Genomic DNA, 17,294 nt, shown 5'->3' with positions numbered 1-17,294 from the left:
ATCATCTTTTTTTACATGCATCTCCCATTTTTCTATGCATAATTGTTCATATTTTTACATTTCCCTCCCTCAGTCAGTTCCCACTTTTCACCCTCTCCTCTCTTATCCCATTGTCCTTTCCTACCACTCCTCTTCCCTGGTTCCCATCCCTGTCCCCTCCACTACATGAGCTCACAAACACATAAATTCCTAAAGCATGCCCCTATTACACTATTAAGCTCTCCAGATGTAACTGCACATTCATTCATTAATGGGACCAGAAACTAATTATTTGGATTGGCATCTACAGAAGAGGAAGCTGCTGGCGGTACATTGACTGTCTGTGCAAATGAATAGGGTGGTGGTAAGTCCTCATCCTTCAACGCTGTAGGTATCTATGGAAATATTTAGTATGACAATCTATTCTCACAGAAATTCTGTTTGGAGAGTTTGCTTAGGTTGAGGCAATAATAATAATAATAATAATAAATAGTACATACGTAAATTGAAGCTCCCCCTGAGGGGCTTTTCCACCACCATGTAAACTAACTAAGTGCTTAAAAATCTCCACTGGCAGGAGGCAGACCAGTGGGCTATTTACAGAGCGCAGCTGAGGAGTTGAACTAGGGGCAACCGAGAACAAATCCAGTGAGTGGCAGGGTGGAGGATTTGAACACAGGACACCAGATTACATGTCCAGCACCCTGACCACTTGGCCACGCCACCGCCTCCTAAATTCAAAGGCAATTCTAAATTGGACGAAGCAAAATCCTAGGACAGGTCACTGGTTAACAACAACCCTTTAAAACCTAACATAAGTATGCATATTTCCCATACTGTTCTCCATTCATTTCTTACGATGCTTGCAAGAAGAATCTGATTAAGAATCAAGAGCTTCTTTGGTGATCATTTCATTTTTTTTCTCATGCCCTTCATGTTTGATCTAGGGGTAAAACTGTGCAGAGAAATTAGCTGCCAGTCACTCCTGAGGAAAAAATGTGTTAAATTCATGTATTCCTACATAATCACCTGGACTTGAGCTTGATTCTGCATTCGAGGGGCAGCAGCTGAATGAGGCACAGTGACTGCTCCAGCTGGGTTGGATCCTGAGGGAACTGCCCAGTAAGTGGGTTGCTGAAAGGCTACCCCACGCTGTGCAACCATGCCAGGCTGTTGAATGAATACATTTTAAACTATTTTTAAAGATAGACATTATTGACATTAGATTACTTGACAGTACTTAGGAAAAGATGTCCATTTTTTCACATGCATGGGGCAAGAAAGTCTGAGTTCTCCACATGGAACAAGTTACCAGGCCTTTGGATGTTGTGCTCTGTCCCTGAGCTACAGAGTTCATTTTATATTAGTTACATACAATAGTTACAACAAGTTACCTGCTGTGCAGTATACACAGCTGGCTGGCCTGTCGCTGGGTATCCCTGTGGCACCACACCAGAACCAGACTGCATTATAATCACACCAGGCTGTGCCCCTGGGTACAGGTATTGAGGCTGTACATACATCACTTGCTGGTTGGTCCTTGTCTATAGTCAAAAGAATTAAAGTTCAGATCAATTAAATATTTATAAGTCTTTAATTATTTAAAGATACTGTCATTCCACCCAAAAAGGGTAGATAGTATGCACAAAACCAATTTAGGTAGGTTTACAACAGAGCTACCGTAGACAGGAAAAAAGAGTGTGTGGTAGTGCAGAGTTGACTGAATGTATACTGAAACTACATATTCCACCAATTCACGATGAATACTGTCATAATTTTTATTATTAAAAACTGGATCATTGGATAATGCAATTCAAGACTTTTTATTGGCTTAGCCATTATGGTTTATGAGCCAATATACCATAATCTACAAATATGGTAAACGTAAGTGTCAGCTTAAAATCAAAAGGGAGCAAAAAAAATCCAGTTTCTTCTACAAAATAATAATTTCTTGGGGGCGTTTTTAATAAAACAGTTATTCCACTCGCACTTGTTGGATATGAAATAATTATAGCCAACTCGGCGCTATGCGCCTCGTTGGCTATCTATCATATCATATCCAACGCGCGCTCGTGGAATAATTGTCATATTATAAATGTCAACCCAGTCTATGTTCATTATGATAACACACCATAACGTGTGGTATTTTGTGTTTATGTGAATCATAGCCCCCATTTGCTGGTAGCACGAAAAGTGTTTGTTTGTGGACAAAATTTTCTTCCCTAAAGCAAACAATTTTCTGAGAAGAAAGCTAGAGGGAAACTGGACACAAGACTTAAAATTGCATTATATTAACAATAGCTGCCATATGGCACAAAAACATGCAAGGGTTCTTGTATGCAGGCATTATATATCAGTGTTTTGAAAAGAAAACAGTTTTCTGAGGGCATAGCTTAAATAAGCCTCAAGGAACAAATAACATCCAAGGACAAATATAAGGGCATACATTTGTACCAAATGGAGGCTATTGTGTTTTTTATCCTTCAAATATTTTTGCAACATGCTGGGAAAGAGTTTACAAACCCTTACTATTCGTTAGTTTTACTTTCAGTGTTGTCTGATCCAACTTTATGAACAAGCAAACACTTCCCTTCTTCTAATTAACATTTGCTAAATGCCCTTTCCTCTTGAATGCAATTTGAAAAGAAGGATTTTATCATATGGAACATATCTATATGAAAATTGAGGAATATCTCTTGGGCTATGTATTTAACAGGGGTTTCATCACCTGTGAAAACCAGTTGCCCTCTTGCTGAAAGCATTAATGAAACCCCAGTGTATAAAATCCTTATATATTCCCTTAGTTTTACCTTGGGCATATTTGATCACACGATGTACTTCAACAAACCATGCACATACAGAAATATTTGATGGCATGCATTAAGGTGGCTCGTACCGGTTTTCATCTTTTTGATGGTTTGTAACTTTGAAAGAATACAACAGAAAGACTGACCAAGGCCAGTTGAACACTTTTACGGGGTTGAATTACGTAATCATTGGTTATCTAAAAATAAGTGTCATTTCGTTACTAGCAGTTTCCATGGCAACGCTTTCATGGACTTATTCAGATGCATTTTTTAGCTTGTGGCTTAAATAATTCGAAAACTAACCCGGTGACCCCCTGATTTTTTTCAGTGATTGCTTTTGGCACTTGAAAAGGAAAATGCACAAAGATTTTTAAAAATTCTACGGAGTGGAATTTCAGAAAATCGACAAAAAGGGCAATTTTCACACATCGCAAATTTCCTTCCATAGAATTTTCTAGTTTTTTTTTCTGATGATTCCTTTCGACATTATTATGATAATCATATTGGAACAATGAAAAGAAGGGGTCACTAAACTTGTTTTCATGCAAGGCGCGAGGAACTGGTACTGGCCAACTTAAGGTGGCTCGTACCAGTTTCCTTGCGCGGGGAACAGGTCACTCTTACGTGACGCACGCGAGAGAAACGTGCGAAAGAAGCGCGAGATCAAAAGATGAAAATTCAAAACAAAGATGGTGGCGCGTGGAATATTTTCTACTTTGTGAGAAGTTTACCTAAGAGCTTGTATTTGATGTGTTGAGCAGCCACTGTGAATGCAGGAGATAGAAATTAAGATCATGAAGACGATTTTCGGAGAAGTAAAGGTTGCTTCACTTCACATTTAAAAGAAATATTCAACCGATATGAAATCTTGCGATGGCGAAAAAAGAAGAACTCAAGTGAAGGATAATCTACCTGAAGTGGAAGAAGACTTTGAAACTTCAAGGAAAATAATATGATATAGCCAGAACTCATGTGTAGGATTTTTAAGATGAGCTCGGGAGGCTGTCTTTGACGGCTGTTTAATGATTTTCTTGGCAGTAAACGTCTGTAAACATCAGATCGTAGGTGCTCGCGCGAGCACACACAATTGTCAGCGGTAGCTAAAACAGATCATGAGCAAATGTCGATCTTATAGAATCCAGATTTTTAAATGCGCGAGAACGTGCGTGGAAATTGCTAAACTCACGAAAGCTATTGCATGAAAACAAGTCCAGTGACCCCTTCTTTTTATTGTTCCAATATGATAATAACGTCGAAAGGAATCATCAGAAAAAAAACTAGAAAATTCTACGGAAGGAAATTTGTGGTGTGAAAATTGCCCTTTTTGTAGATTTTCTGAAATTCTGCTCCGTAGAATTTTTTAAAAATCTTTGTGCATTTTCCTTTTCAAGTGCCAAAAGCAATCACTGAAAAAAATCAGGGGTCACCCGGTTAGTTTTCGAATTATTTAAGCCACAAGCTAAAAAATGCGTCTGAATGAGCCTATGAAAGCATTGCCATTGAAACTGCTGGTGACGAAATGACACTTATTTTTGGATAACCAATGATTATGTAATTCAACCCCGTAAAAGTGTTCAACTGGCCTTGGTCAGTCTTTCTGTTGTATTCTTTCAAAGTTACAAACCATCAAAAAGATGAAAACTGGTACGAGCCACCTTAAGTGGTACCCCATTTTGGCCTGATATGTTCAGTTATGTGATGCATTTAAACTAACTGTGAGTATGCAGATTTATTATCCAACTACACTTAGACGAGTACATATAACGCCATAGACGAGTACAAATATCACTCGATATTTGTACTCATCTATTGTAGTACCAGTTAGATAGGTTTTCTCGCATGGTGCAAGCAAAGAATTGGATTGTAGATACGAAAAAAAAAACAAAGTGACGGACAATTTGAATCATATTTCTGACGACGAAAAGTCAGAATGACTGGCAAATATAGATCCAAGTTCATTAGATCAATGGAACAAAGAACTGCTTGACAACCAGAAAATTTCTTCTGCATTTAATGAAGAAAACAGAAACAGCAGCACAACAACACACCAATTCCGTTCCGCTTCGCATACTTCTGTCATGCACTCCCCGTAAATAAACATCCGTGAAATTTGCCCGCACTGAAATAACAGTTTGCCGTGTTGAATAATAAATAACTTATTAGAAGTTTTGTTGTGTAGTATCGCTGAGTATTTTTACTCGTTATTTGTATATTGACTCACCCTATGGGCTCGTCAAAATACGGCACAACTCGTAAAAATACTCAGCGATACTACACAGCAAAATGTCTAATTAACAATTATTCCACAAGCGCGCGTTGGATATGAGATGATAGATAGCCAACGAGGCGCTATGCGCCTCCTTGGCTATAATCATCTCATATCCAACAAACGTGAGTGGAATAATTGTTTTATTAAAAAAACGCCCCCAAACTATTAGACAAATCTTCTCGACTTTATTTTGTGAGAAGAAACTGGATTTAACAATGTACAGAAATCAGATTATGGTATATTGGCTCATATACCATAATGGCTGAGCCAATAAAAAGTCTTGAATTGCATTATCCAATGATCCAGTTTTTAATAATAAGATATATATATTTGATGTATTAATGAAAAAAGATATTTACTGACAAATGATTTTACATTGACTTTTACCATTCACAACTGAATTGTTGATGGTCATTACTTACAGTATTCACAACAACTCCTGGTGAGGTACCATAACACACTGCCATACAACAATAGATTGATGACGCAAGGGCCAAGAAGAACTCAACCAAGGAGAAAAGAAGCAAACATGAGCCTAAACCAGCCACATTTGCTGCAGTTTTTCTGTCAAAGTCATACCATTGATAGCAATCATGATGATAGTTCCCATAACGATTGTTAATACTGTACCAATTCTCGCAGGCTGCCTTCATTTTGGAGTAATTTCCCAGAGTAACACAATAGCAAATGAACATCACACCTGAGATGACACAACCCGTAATGGAGAAACCCATAAAACATCCAATCTGTTGATAAAAAACACATCACACAATTCAAACATATTTATATGGAACCCCTAATTATAAAAGATTATAAGGAGAGGACCACTTCCTGGTTAATGTACATGTACGAAATGTGCATTTAACTCTAACACCAACCTTCTTAATTAATAATAATGATTATAAATTAATCATGATAGTAATTTAGCGGAGGACATTTGATGAGGCAGCTCTTCCTGTCCACTCTTTCTAGGTTGAATATGAATTTGGAATGTTGGTTTTTGTTGAGGGATGAGGACCAGATGACCCAGAGGAAAACCCCTCAGAGCAAGAACCAGAACCGAAAAAAAACTCATAACAACTTTTTCCATTAAACAAAGCAAAGGACTGTAAACAGATTCCCATTACATACATACATACATACATACATACATACTTTATTGCATTAGAATTAGAATTTTTTTCAGCTTTTCACAATTGCTGAATGTTTTAGGAAGTGTTTCACATGGTTGGAAAGACAAAACAAGGTTTACACTGTTAGACTTAAATGCAGTTTTAAAAAAATGATGGAATTTGAAGTGACACGAACACACAGTTGCCACTTAATTGAAACAAACTGATCTACAAGAGCATTTTAGGTATTAAGGTAAATTGTTTTTGGTTGGCTTTGATTACATTTAATAAGCTTTTGGAGAAGGTTAACAGGTTATGCACCATCATGATGATGATGATTTAAGGATGTACTTTTACTCTTGCATAATATTGAATGATAAATATTTCCTTTTAGGCTGTTCAGTTTTATTTTTGGCTCATATAATGGATAATCGAGGTTTTACTGTGTAAGCTAGTGTGTAATAATTGCATTAGGGAAAGGGAAAGAGAAAGAGAAATGGTTAAGACAAGTTTCTTTAAAGGCCCAGTAACTCACCAAACACTTGTTTGGGACTGAATTATCTTTTGCTCCGATATACCCCAAAATTCCAGTGATAAAAACCTACAATACAAATAAGCAGAATTATCCTTTAAATAATTCGTTTCTTACTGTAGAATAAGAGCATACCACTGGTATCCTTCAAGCTTGAATGACTCATTTTTTGTCATTTTGCCGTATTAACACCAGTTTGCTTCTCATTGAAAATAGATATTTTAAAAGTAAAATTTCTGTACGACATCATACTATTGCAAAGTTGTGGTACCAAAGGCAAACTATTCTTTTTGGCCGTTAATTGTTTCCTTTTTTCCAAGAACTGTATGCATAAGGAAGCATGGGGCTGTGATATTAGGTTCCTACATCTACACCTACATTTATTTAGACTGCAAAAGCTATAAACAATAAATGTAAAGTCATCACACTAACTATAGATAAATTTAGAAATGTGTTTAATAAGTTAAAATTATACATAAAATATCATCAGATATATAATAAATATATAGTAAATATAAATATTTCAAATATAACTCAATCTTCTCTTAAGAAGGTGCCCAATTTGGTTTTGAATACATCCTTATAAGTAGATGATACTACATCAGATGGTAGACTATTCCACTGTCTCTAAATGGTCCTTGGAAAATAAGAAAATTTGAATTATACATCATTGTTTGTCTGTTTGAGATAATAAATTATTTTAAATTATGAGATGGATCTACGGGTGCGAGTTTCTGTCGGTGGTATGAAATATTTAGATTTATCTATATAATAATAATATTAAAAGATATATACAGCGCCAGTATCCTACTGTTCAAAGGCACCAACAAAAAAAACTTTAACATTAACACTTAAGGCAACTAATATTAATTATAAAAAGGCTTTTCTAAAAAGAAAAGTTTTTAATCTACTTTTAAAAGTAGATTAAATATAATAAATATAATTAAATATAATAAATATAAATATAAATAATATAATTGGTAAATTTCTACATTAAACGGGCTTGTTCTCGGCGTAGAGCAAGGGACCCCCATTCCAGATCTTTCAAAATAATAGTAACACTAGATTTGTAAACGGAAGTAGTCCATCTCAGTCAAATGATCAAGCGCATGTGAATTGAAAGCTTATATTGCACCTGCCGCATTTAAGAATTAAATATATACCTTAAGTCGAAAAATACACAACGTTTCGATGACTCCATGTCATCATTCTCAAGTGAGAAGAGAATAAAAATGAATAGTTAATTTATACCGTATGAAGGTGGCAAACGTAAAAAGTTTAAAATATTTAAAATATTTAAATAAATAATTGCGCGTGTTAAGTTCATAAATGTAAACTATTAAATAAATAGTTTCGCGCGTATGGAATCCGATTGTTTGTTCAAAGAGGGCTTCATCTTCTTTATGAAAAGCATTTCATGAACTAAACAGTCCAGTTTCCCGGTGCACTTTTTAAGTACGTTGAAATGCTTGGTCAGGTCGCCAATGGTTTGTAGGCCGTGGTCGTTCTTTAGATGTTTGCCGATGGCCGAATTACGGTGCTCATTAATACGTTGATGTAAATGCCGGCTGGTGTACCCGACGTACTCTGCATCACACAGATCACATTTATAATTATATACAACGCATTGTTGGCTAACTATAGGAGGTTTAGGCTCACGTACTCTGAGATCTTCACAGATTTTGCAACTCTTGAACACGGGATGAAGGGTGTGATCGATTTTGTTGCTTAGATCTGATAATTGCCTTTTCACTGCGTCAGCTGACTTTTGATCTTTAAAAGGCAAAACCACTCGGTGAACAGCATTTTCGTTGACGGGTAATTGAGCTTGCACTACAGGGTTTTCCGACCTAACTGAGGTGAGAAAGTGAGAGATGGTGGAATTGATGAGGTGGTCGGGATACTTGAGGTTTGTAAACATCATATTTAGATGATCACATTCAGATTGGAAGGACTCCCATGTGGACGACAGGCGGAATGCACGATTCAACATGGTCTTAAGTAGTGATTTCTTGTACCTTTTATCAACGTGGCTCTGGTGATGAAGCAATAGGCCTGTGTTTGTTGGTTTCCGATAAACACTAGTTTCTAGTTTACAGCCTTTCTTGAGCACTTCCATACCGACAAAAGGTAACTTGTTTCCAGATGCTAGCTCCATGGTGAAGTGTATGGACGGATGGCAGTTATTTAGCGTTGATAATAAATCTTCTGCCGCTGGTACACTTGTGACAATAGCAAACGTGTCATCCACGTACCTTCTGTAAAATTCAGGGAGCTTGTTGTCTTGATCTAGTTTCTCTTCGATAGAACAGAGAAATGCGTTTGCCATAAGTGGGCCCAATGGAAGATATCTTTAGATGAACATAAAGTGGTAGGTGTTCTTTCTACGGACATGAGTAAAGCCTTTGATTCCCTCTACTATCCACTCACACTTGCTAAATTAAAGGCTTATGGTATTCGGGGGAACAGTCTAAAATTGTTGGACTCCTACTTCACTGATCGGTACAATAGGGTGAAGTTGGGATCCACAGTGAGTGAGTGGGAGAGGGGGTCAAGGGGATGTCCACAGGGCTCCGCATTTGGACCATTGATATGGAACATGTTCCAAAATGATCTGACATACAGTGTAAATTCTAATTCTAATATCAATATGTATGCAGACGACCACCAGTTCCATGCTGCAGGCAGTAATGTTACTGAGGTGCATGATAAGTTAATAGCAAGTGCCGAATTAGCCTCCAGATGGTATAGATCGAATTTCTTAAAAGGGAACTATGACAAGTATCAGACAATGACACTTGGGAATAAAAATAATGATATGGATAGTATTATAATTGATGACAATGAAGTTAAATCTACCAAGTGTTTAAAACTTCTTGGGGTATATATAGACAATAGGCTTCAATTTGATGAACACATTGCTAACATTTGTAAGAGGAGTAGCCAGCGTGTTGGAGTCCTGATGAGGCTCAGGAATATGATACCAACAGACACCAAGCTGAAGTTGTTTAAGGCAGCCATTCTTCCGTATTTAACATACAGCCATCTTGTCTGGCATTTTTGTAGGGCGAGTGATACTAGAAAATTGGAACGTATTCAAGAAAGGGCACTTAGGGCAGTTTACTGTGATAAGGGGAGTAGTTATGATAAATTATTAGACATGGCTAACCTAAGTACACTGCAGAACAGAAGACTACAGGATATAGCCATTCTTATGTATAAGGTAAAGAACAATTTATCTCCTAATTACATATGTAGCCTTTTTCAAATTCCACAACTTAGGTACACACTGCGTAATAATGATTTTGGTATACCTAGATTTAATACTGTCACTTTTGGAAAACATTCGCTTAGATATATGGGACCCAAAATATGGGCAATTGTACCAAGAAATGTAAGAGAACTGACATCCATATCATCTTTTAAATGTAACATACGTAGAATAGACCTTGTTTCTAAATTGACTGATAGTAAATGTGAAAACTGCCTTTTATGTAAGACTTAGGTTAGATTTTAAATTGTACATATATATTGTTTTATTTTTAAATTTCTCAAATTTTTAGGTAGTATTTAGTGTCCCCAGTTAGTGGTTGTATAACTGCTATTTTAGATTTGACACATAAATAAAGGTTGTTGTTGTTGTTGGAGAACCCATGGCCACACCATCGGTCTGCTCGTAAAGATTGCCATCAAATTGGAATAGTTGATTCATAGTTGCAACTTCTAGAAGTTGAACCAGTTCAGGCTTTGTAATGCTGAGGTCGTGTGTAGTATTAAACCAGTTGTCAGCGAACGCCTTCTCAGCGATGATTTCGATCGTTTCTTGAAGCGGCACATTAGTGAATAGTGACGTGACGTCATAGGATACCAGAATGTCCTTCTCGTCGATGACTAGGTTTTGAATCTCATCGGCGAAGGAGAAGGTATCTGATATTGTGTAGCGATTGCTTGACAGGGGCTTCAGTTTGTCATCAAGCCACTTGGCGAGGGCATAGTTGTAAGTGCCGGTGGCAGATAGGATAGGTCTCATCGATAGATTCTCTTTGTGTGTCTTAGGGAGTCCATAAAGATGGGCAAGGCGTGAGCCAGCCTGGCAAACACAGTCGGCAATCTGCTTTGGTAAGATCTTCCGTACAACAGATGCAAGGTGCTTTTCCTTCTCCAATAGAGGGTGGTAATGCTTTACTGGGCGGCCTCTCGTTTTTGGTCTCTGCAGGCTGACAGGTGTGAACTTCGATGTATCATTGATAGATGCCTGGCTCAGCAGGTTAATATAATCAGATTTGTTCATGATGACTACACCAGTACCTTTATCTGGCTTCGTGACGACGATGTTGTCAAGTCGCTTCAACTGCTTTATAGCCCTTTGAAGTGGTTTTGGCGGCTTCGGTGATTTGCACTCGATGTAATTAAGTGCAATAGAACGGAGGGTTGCGGCAGTTAACTCTTTCTTGTCATCAGCAAGTGTCCGCTCCAGTTTCCAGTAGAGTTTTTCAAAACTAGCTTTGATCTCGATGGCAGATATGCGTTGTGGAAGGGAGAACTTTAAACCTCGGGAGAGAACAAGCTTTTGGAAAAATGAGAGCTTGTGTGACGAGATGTTGTGGATGTGTTTGTCGACATCATGATCCTTGTTCAATAGCCTTATTATCTTGTTGGCATGATTGGCCATTACACTCTCGATGTGTTTCTTCCGTAGGTTTGCCATAGTTCTTACGATGTACATGTATTGGAGCGGCGAGCAGTTGAGACGTATTTCGTCATAAATCGCGTTGATCTCATCTTTCAAAAGTGCACTGGGAAACTGGACTGTTTAGTTCATGAAATGCTTTTCATAAAGAAGATGAAGCCCTCTTTGAACAAACAATCGGATTCCATACGCGCGAAACTATTTATTTAATAGTTTACATTTATGAACTTAACACGCGCAATTATTTATTTAAATATTTTAAATATTTTAAACTTTTTACGTTTGCCACCTTCGTACGGTATAAATTAACTATTCATTTTTATTCTCTTCTCACTTGAGAATGATGGGTTCTGTCCTGGTGTACCGGTTCACAAGGGAATCACCATTGTTCTTCCTTTGTTTAGGAGTTATTGGTTAGCTATTGTGTATTGTTTGGTCTTTTGTGTTGGCTCTTGTGAACCGGTACACGAGGACAGAACCGAATGATGACATGGAGTCATCGAAACGTTGTGTGTTTTTCTCGCTAGTGTTTATTCTTAAAAGTCGAAAAATCGCACAACAAAATGCCTTTTACAATCTTAACCGTTGACCAAAAAATTATACATACCCATGTCGTGAAAGCCAAGGTCGTGTATGCGTGATATAATTCGAACAAGCTAGACGAAACTTACCCAAAAGCCAACCCAGATACCGAAACCAACATGCGAACTCCAGTATTTGGCGGAGAAAATAGATGCTATTCCGAAAAAGATCATCAAAGACCCAAATACCATCTGTGCGATGGCTAACCTTCGCAAGGTAGAGGCCCTGTACACCATAGTTATAGTCAAAATGGCGACAAACTCTGGGTACGATCGTAAGCTGTCAAATTTTAATATAAAATAAAAGGCCACTCTCGACCAGTGTGCTTTGCGCGCTGTTGTTATCTTTAAATATCCGGGAACTCCATACTTTTCTCATACCCAAAGACGCACTACCGTCGCTTCGCTCCGCGATTAAATCGCTCCAAGACAGTTCACTCCAACCAAAAAGTTAGATCGCCCCATAATAATAGTAACTTCGCTCCATAATCCACTGTATTTATTGCTCCACTTTTGCAAATGAATAGTTCAGAAGAAAAGGTCTGCAAGTTCTAGGTTTTAAAGCTTGAATAGTCAAATCCATCACCGGTCAATGGAAAGGAAAGCACGATCGCTGAATATCTTACCTTAAAAAGTACCTAAGACTATCAAATCCTGCACTCTGGTGGGGAATTTGAATGCACTTTTGCCCATGGTGAAGGAGGGTAGGGAATTGAATTGAAACAAGTTCAATAATAATGCTTTGGGGATATTGACACTACAAATTGATGATGCATAATGAAGTGATCTGGCCTTCTACACACAAGGATTAAAAGAAACAAAATTGCTGACATGCTTTTTCGCCACACCGATAAAAAGGGTTGTAAATGCTTCCATCATTCCTTGAAGCAACATGCCTAAGAGCTGTTGTGTAAATGATAAACAAAGAAAAAAAAAGGGCTGTCCAGGAGGTGGTGGCGCAGGTGTGCTCGGTTCCGTCTGGTTAACCCTGCGGGTGTTTCCACAATGTAGGAGCGTGGGGCCGGAATGGCGGTCACCAGACCGTAGAGCCAAGGGCCAGACTTGTGATGGGGGGACGGTTTGGCGTAGACAAAGTCACCGATATTTAATGAAGGTAGAGGGTTACTAGCAGTTATGTCATAATGTTGTTTAGCCCTAGTTCGCTTAGCCGCGATGGCTCCCTGGACTATGTCAGTAGTATGGTCGCTGGGTAGTAAGAGCTCCGTAGATATAGGTAGGAGTCCGCGGATGCGGCGTCCCATACTCCTTTGTGCTGGACTCAAGAGATGGCCCTCTTGGGGGGTGTTTCTGTATACAAGAAGGGCTTCATGCAGGCCGGTTTTTCCAGACTTTTTCAGGATGCGTTTTACGATTTTTACTGATGCCTCTGATTTTCCATTCCCCTTGGGCCAGTAAGGTGAGCTTGTGACATGGTTTGTCTGGTATCTGTGGCAGAGCCGCTCAAAATCGGATGCAATAAATTGTGGTTCATTATCAGTTAAAATCGTTTCTGGAACACCATGTCGAGCAAAATGTGCTTCAGTTTTGGCCACAATAGTGGTAGATAAGGTGTTTTCCAGTTCATCAACCTCGATGAAGTCTGAATAGTGATCGGTTGTGACGAGGTAGGTGCTCGACTCAAACGCACAAAGATCTTGACTGATAAACTGCCAAGGGTACTCTGGTATAGGCTGGGACTTCATGGGTTCCTTGGCATTCTGTAATTGGAACTGTGCGCATTTCCCACATGAACGGCATGTTTCGCGAATATCAGACTTCATGCCTGGCCAGAAGACAGTGTCCTTACAGAGACGGATGTTTGATTCCGCTCCAAAGTGGGCAGCGTGAGCCTTTTGTAGGATGGCGTTTCTTTTTGCCAGCGGGATAAGTACTTGCGTTCCTTTGTAGATGACCTCATCTTGATGGGTTAGTTCTTCCCTGAAGTTCCAATAGGGGTGTAAGCTGTGGGTAAGTTCCGATTTTCTTGAAGGCCAGCCTGTGGTTATGACCCTGATCAGGTGACAGAGGGTGGGGTCATTCGCAGTTGCAGATATGATGTCATTCAGAGTCTCAGAAGTGACCCTGGGGTTTTTGATGTCGCTGTCGATGTTAAGTCTGAAGATCTCAAAATTGGTCTGTTTTGAGTCGTTGATGGTGGGGAGAGGGGCCCTCGAGAGAGTGTCCGCCAGCATGAGTGACGTGCCTTTCTTGTATGTGGCTTTGATTTTGTACCGTTGTAGCCGCATCAGCATTTTCTGGAGGCGGCGAGGTGCTGAGTGTAGAGGCTTCTTGAATATTGTTTCTAAGGGTTGGTGGTCTGTGTGGACGTTCACTTCGCGGCCGTAAATCCAGAGGTCCCACTTGTCACAGGCCGACACTATAGCAAGGCATTCTTTTTCAATTTGAGCCCAGAGTTCTTCATTGGGGCGAAGGGTGCAGGATGTGTAAGCGACTGGTTGAAGGTCTCCGGAATCATTAGGCTGGAGGAGGGCTCCCCCAAGCCCTCCTTGTGAGGCATCCACTTGGAGGGTGACTGGCCTGTTGTTGTCAAAGTAAGCGAGGCATGGGGCACTGGTAATGAGACGCTTTGCTTGGGCAAAAGCTTCCTGGTGTATGTCTGACCAGATGAAGTCACGATCCTGCTTTGTGAGGTCAAACAGGGGCTTGATCACGGGAGACAAGTTAGGGCAGAAAGTATTCAAGTAGTTCACCATGCCACAGAATCGCATCACTCCCTGCTTATCTGTAGGGGCCGGCATAGCAGAGATGGCCTTGACTTTGTTGGGGTCTGGTGTCACACCCAGGTTGGATATCACATGGCCCATAAAGGTGATCTGTGATAGTTTAAACTGAATTTTTTGCGGGTTGAACTTCAGGTGCTTGTCTCGAGCGCGCTTCATTAGGGCAAGAACATTGAGATCATGATTTCTGTTTGCTTCCTCAACTGTGTCGCCTTGGCCCACGACGAGGATGTCATCAGCTATGCAATACACATCGTGCAGACCCTCAAGGGCCTCATGCATTCGTAACTGAAATTCCTCTGGGGCACAACTAACGCCATAAGGGAGGCGGAGCCAACAGTATCGACCCCAGGGGGTGTGCATGGTGGTGAGCAGACTGGATTCATCTGTGAGCGCAACTTGAGTGAAGCCATCGAGGGCATCGAATATGGAGAATGTTTTATGCTTTTTCCTTGATAAGCGTGGAAGTATTTCCCGTATAGTAGGAATCTGGTAGCGCGGAATTATGATGGCTTTATTCAGCGTTTGGCTGGGATCTAAGCATAAGCGTATTTTGGTGGTGCCATCGGGGCGGGTCTTTTCTCTGACCGTCATGTTACTACACCAGTTTGTTGGTTGGTCCACCTTCTTGAGTTTTCCACATTTCACCATGGCGTCAAGTTGTGCTTTCACTTTTTCGAGTTTCGCCACCGGTACTCGATGGATGCCTGCATGGCAGGGTGTGACTTTAGGGTCCAAAGTCAGATGGACTGGCTGACCCACATTTCCCAGACCCTCAAAGTTGTCTTTGTATGATGTAACCAATTGGGTCTGCTGGAGGTGGCCTGGGTGCAAGTCGGTTGTAGTTGCTGACTGGGGAGGTGTTGTCTGATCTGTGGAGGCCAGATGAATGCGGGGTAGTTTGATGTCTGACGTTGGGGAGGAGAACACTCTGTCTTTGTGAAATTTCAGTAGACCGAGACGTTTGCTGTCTCTACCACTTATGAGGGCGGGTTTGCCTGGGATGCATGCCGAGTCTATTACTTGAAATTCTAGTGTTTCGAAGTGGGAGACGCCCTCGCAGGCTAGACTGACTTTGCCCAATGGGCGAATAGGTTCTCCAGAGTAAGGAAATATCTTGACATGCGAGGGGCGTAGCGGGGCAGTTTCCGATATCTTCCTGAAAACTGATGATGGTAAGGTGTTACAGGATGCGGCAGAGTCTACTTGCATTAGCACTTTTATGTTCTTTTCAGGGCTAACGGAGACTGGGAGCCAGGTGAAGTATTTGTCGTCCTCCATGTCGTCACAAAGAGCAAAAGCTGAGAAAGAGTGGACGACGTAGTCATCATCATCATCAAGATACGTTGCAGATGCATCGTTCCCTTGAGAGAAGTGGTGAACAGTGTCTGAGCGCCGAGGGGGAGGGTGCTTGGCTTGTTTTCTTTGTTTCTTTTCAAAATCCAACTTGAACTTGTCTTTGGGGGATCTGCAGACCTTGGCAAGATGGTTCTCAGTCATATAACAATTGGTGCAGTAGGTACCTGGTTTGGTCGCTGGACAGTCCTTGCGGGGATGTCTAAGGCCTCCGCACCAACCACAGTTTCCACGACGGGGTGGTGTCGGTTTCGTTGCCAATTGATTGACTTGCTCTTCGAGGTTCGGGTTGGTAGAGTGCATAATGACTAGGTTAGTGTTGTGAGCTGCTTCCCAGGACTTTGCACGAGCAAGTTGTTCATCGAATGTGTAGGGTGTTTTCCCGTCTTCCTTGTAGTGATGAAGGAGTAGTTCTCTAAGGTCTTTGTTGTGGACTCCTGTGCATAAGCGGTCGCGCATGAGCTCCTGGAGGGGGTCTGTCATCTCGGAATATTTGGATTTTTGGGCAATGCTTCTGATTCGGGTTTCAAAATCTGTGACGGATTCGTTAGGTTTTTGTGTGCAATTGAAGAAAGCTAGTCGTTGGGGCATGACGTTGTCTTGACCGACAAAATGACCCTCTAAACGCTGCTGATATGTCCATGGCTGTTTTTTCTCTTCTGTTGTCATTTTCGGAAGGATTGTGGTATCAAAAATTTCCAAGACATCATCCGGGAGGGCGAGAAAGAAAGCCGCTATTTCGGATTGAGCCTTTTCTGGGACCCAGTGCTCTGGAGTCGTTGGGCTTTTGCTGGCGTCCCTCCATTTTCGCTGTAGCAGGCACCAGGCATTGAATTTCCTGCGCCAAATTCTTACACTGGCTGCTTTGTCTTCGCGGAACGAAAGGTTTGGTGGCTTGCCTTCGGCCATATTTCGTTCTTACGAGGTCGTTTCTCGGTCAGAGGTCGTCGAGAGTGTACGTCTGAATTGAAACCTCGTAGATTCCGTCGCTTGAAGGAGTTAAGGCAAGGGATGGGGCGTAAAGGCAATCCCACTCCTGACACCAAGTTATTATGCAATACAGGACGCCATATTGGATGAGAACTCGTGTGTCTTTATTGAGTAGTCCAGAGTGCATCGCGCACCCTAACACCTTTTACAATCTTCCAGTCTTCATCCCTTTGGGAGAAGTATTCCTGATGTAAATTTTACAGGGAATTCATGTTACCTATTAGAGGTGATCTGTTA

At 40.5% G+C, this 17,294-nt stretch overlaps 3 protein-coding genes across 4 annotated transcripts in view; all 3 read right to left on the bottom strand.

The window, feature by feature from the left end:
* The window catches only part of LOC111333868 (uncharacterized), a 12,957-nt gene extending 685 nt beyond the window's left edge, over window positions 1-12,272 (bottom strand). The window contains exons 1-6 of one of the 2 annotated variants that reach the window (XM_022939500.2): window positions 12,061-12,272; window positions 6,703-6,768; window positions 5,478-5,801; window positions 1,374-1,523; window positions 1,009-1,149; window positions 1-374 (exon numbers count right to left, since the gene is read on the bottom strand). The exon at window positions 1-374 is cut by the window's left edge and continues 685 nt beyond it. In XM_022939500.2, coding sequence (XP_022795235.2) covers window positions 264-374; window positions 1,009-1,149; window positions 1,374-1,523; window positions 5,478-5,801; window positions 6,703-6,768; window positions 12,061-12,207 — 939 coding nt within the window. In that variant the 5' untranslated portion in view covers window positions 12,208-12,272 and the 3' untranslated portion in view covers window positions 1-263. The remainder of the gene's footprint in view (window positions 375-1,008; window positions 1,150-1,373; window positions 1,524-5,477; window positions 5,802-6,702; window positions 6,769-12,060) is intronic. The other variant, XM_088748956.1, reaches the window with a different exon arrangement.
* Window positions 7,138-11,488, bottom strand: LOC111341856 (uncharacterized). The gene is made up of 2 exons (XM_088748957.1): window positions 10,347-11,488; window positions 7,138-9,044 (listed from the first exon to the last, which is right to left on the bottom strand). Exons 1-2 carry the CDS (start codon window positions 11,423-11,425, stop codon window positions 8,039-8,041), a joined length of 2,085 nt encoding a protein of 694 aa, XP_088605083.1. The 5' UTR covers window positions 11,426-11,488; the 3' UTR covers window positions 7,138-8,038.
* A 594-nt stretch (window positions 12,273-12,866) lies between the features above and the next one.
* On the bottom strand, window positions 12,867-16,976 carry LOC148739489 (uncharacterized). The gene has a single exon (XM_088749496.1). It carries the CDS (start codon window positions 16,974-16,976, stop codon window positions 12,867-12,869), a length of 4,110 nt encoding a protein of 1,369 aa, XP_088605622.1.
* Window positions 16,977-17,294: the final 318 nt, after the last annotated feature.

The sequence above is a fragment of the Stylophora pistillata genome, chromosome 2, assembly GCF_964205215.1.
Source record: "Stylophora pistillata chromosome 2, jaStyPist1.2, whole genome shotgun sequence".
Lineage (NCBI taxonomy): Eukaryota > Metazoa > Cnidaria > Anthozoa > Scleractinia > Pocilloporidae > Stylophora > Stylophora pistillata.
The sequence above is the reverse complement of the archived record's forward strand: the minus strand, read 5'-3'. Positions and strand labels throughout refer to the sequence as shown.

Bases quoted from the DNA above. Each gene is read 5' to 3' on its own strand.
- LOC111341856 (XM_088748957.1), bottom strand. From the start codon at position 11,425: ATGTACATCGTAAGAACTATGGCAAACCTACGGAAGAAACACATCGAG. The intron at 9,045-10,346 runs TCCAACAACAAC...CTAAAGATATCT, and splicing joins GATGGTGTGGCCATGGGTTC to TCCATTGGGCCCACTTATGG.
- LOC148739489 (XM_088749496.1), bottom strand. From the start codon at position 16,976: ATGGCCGAAGGCAAGCCACCAAACCTTTCGTTCCGCGAAGACAAAGCA.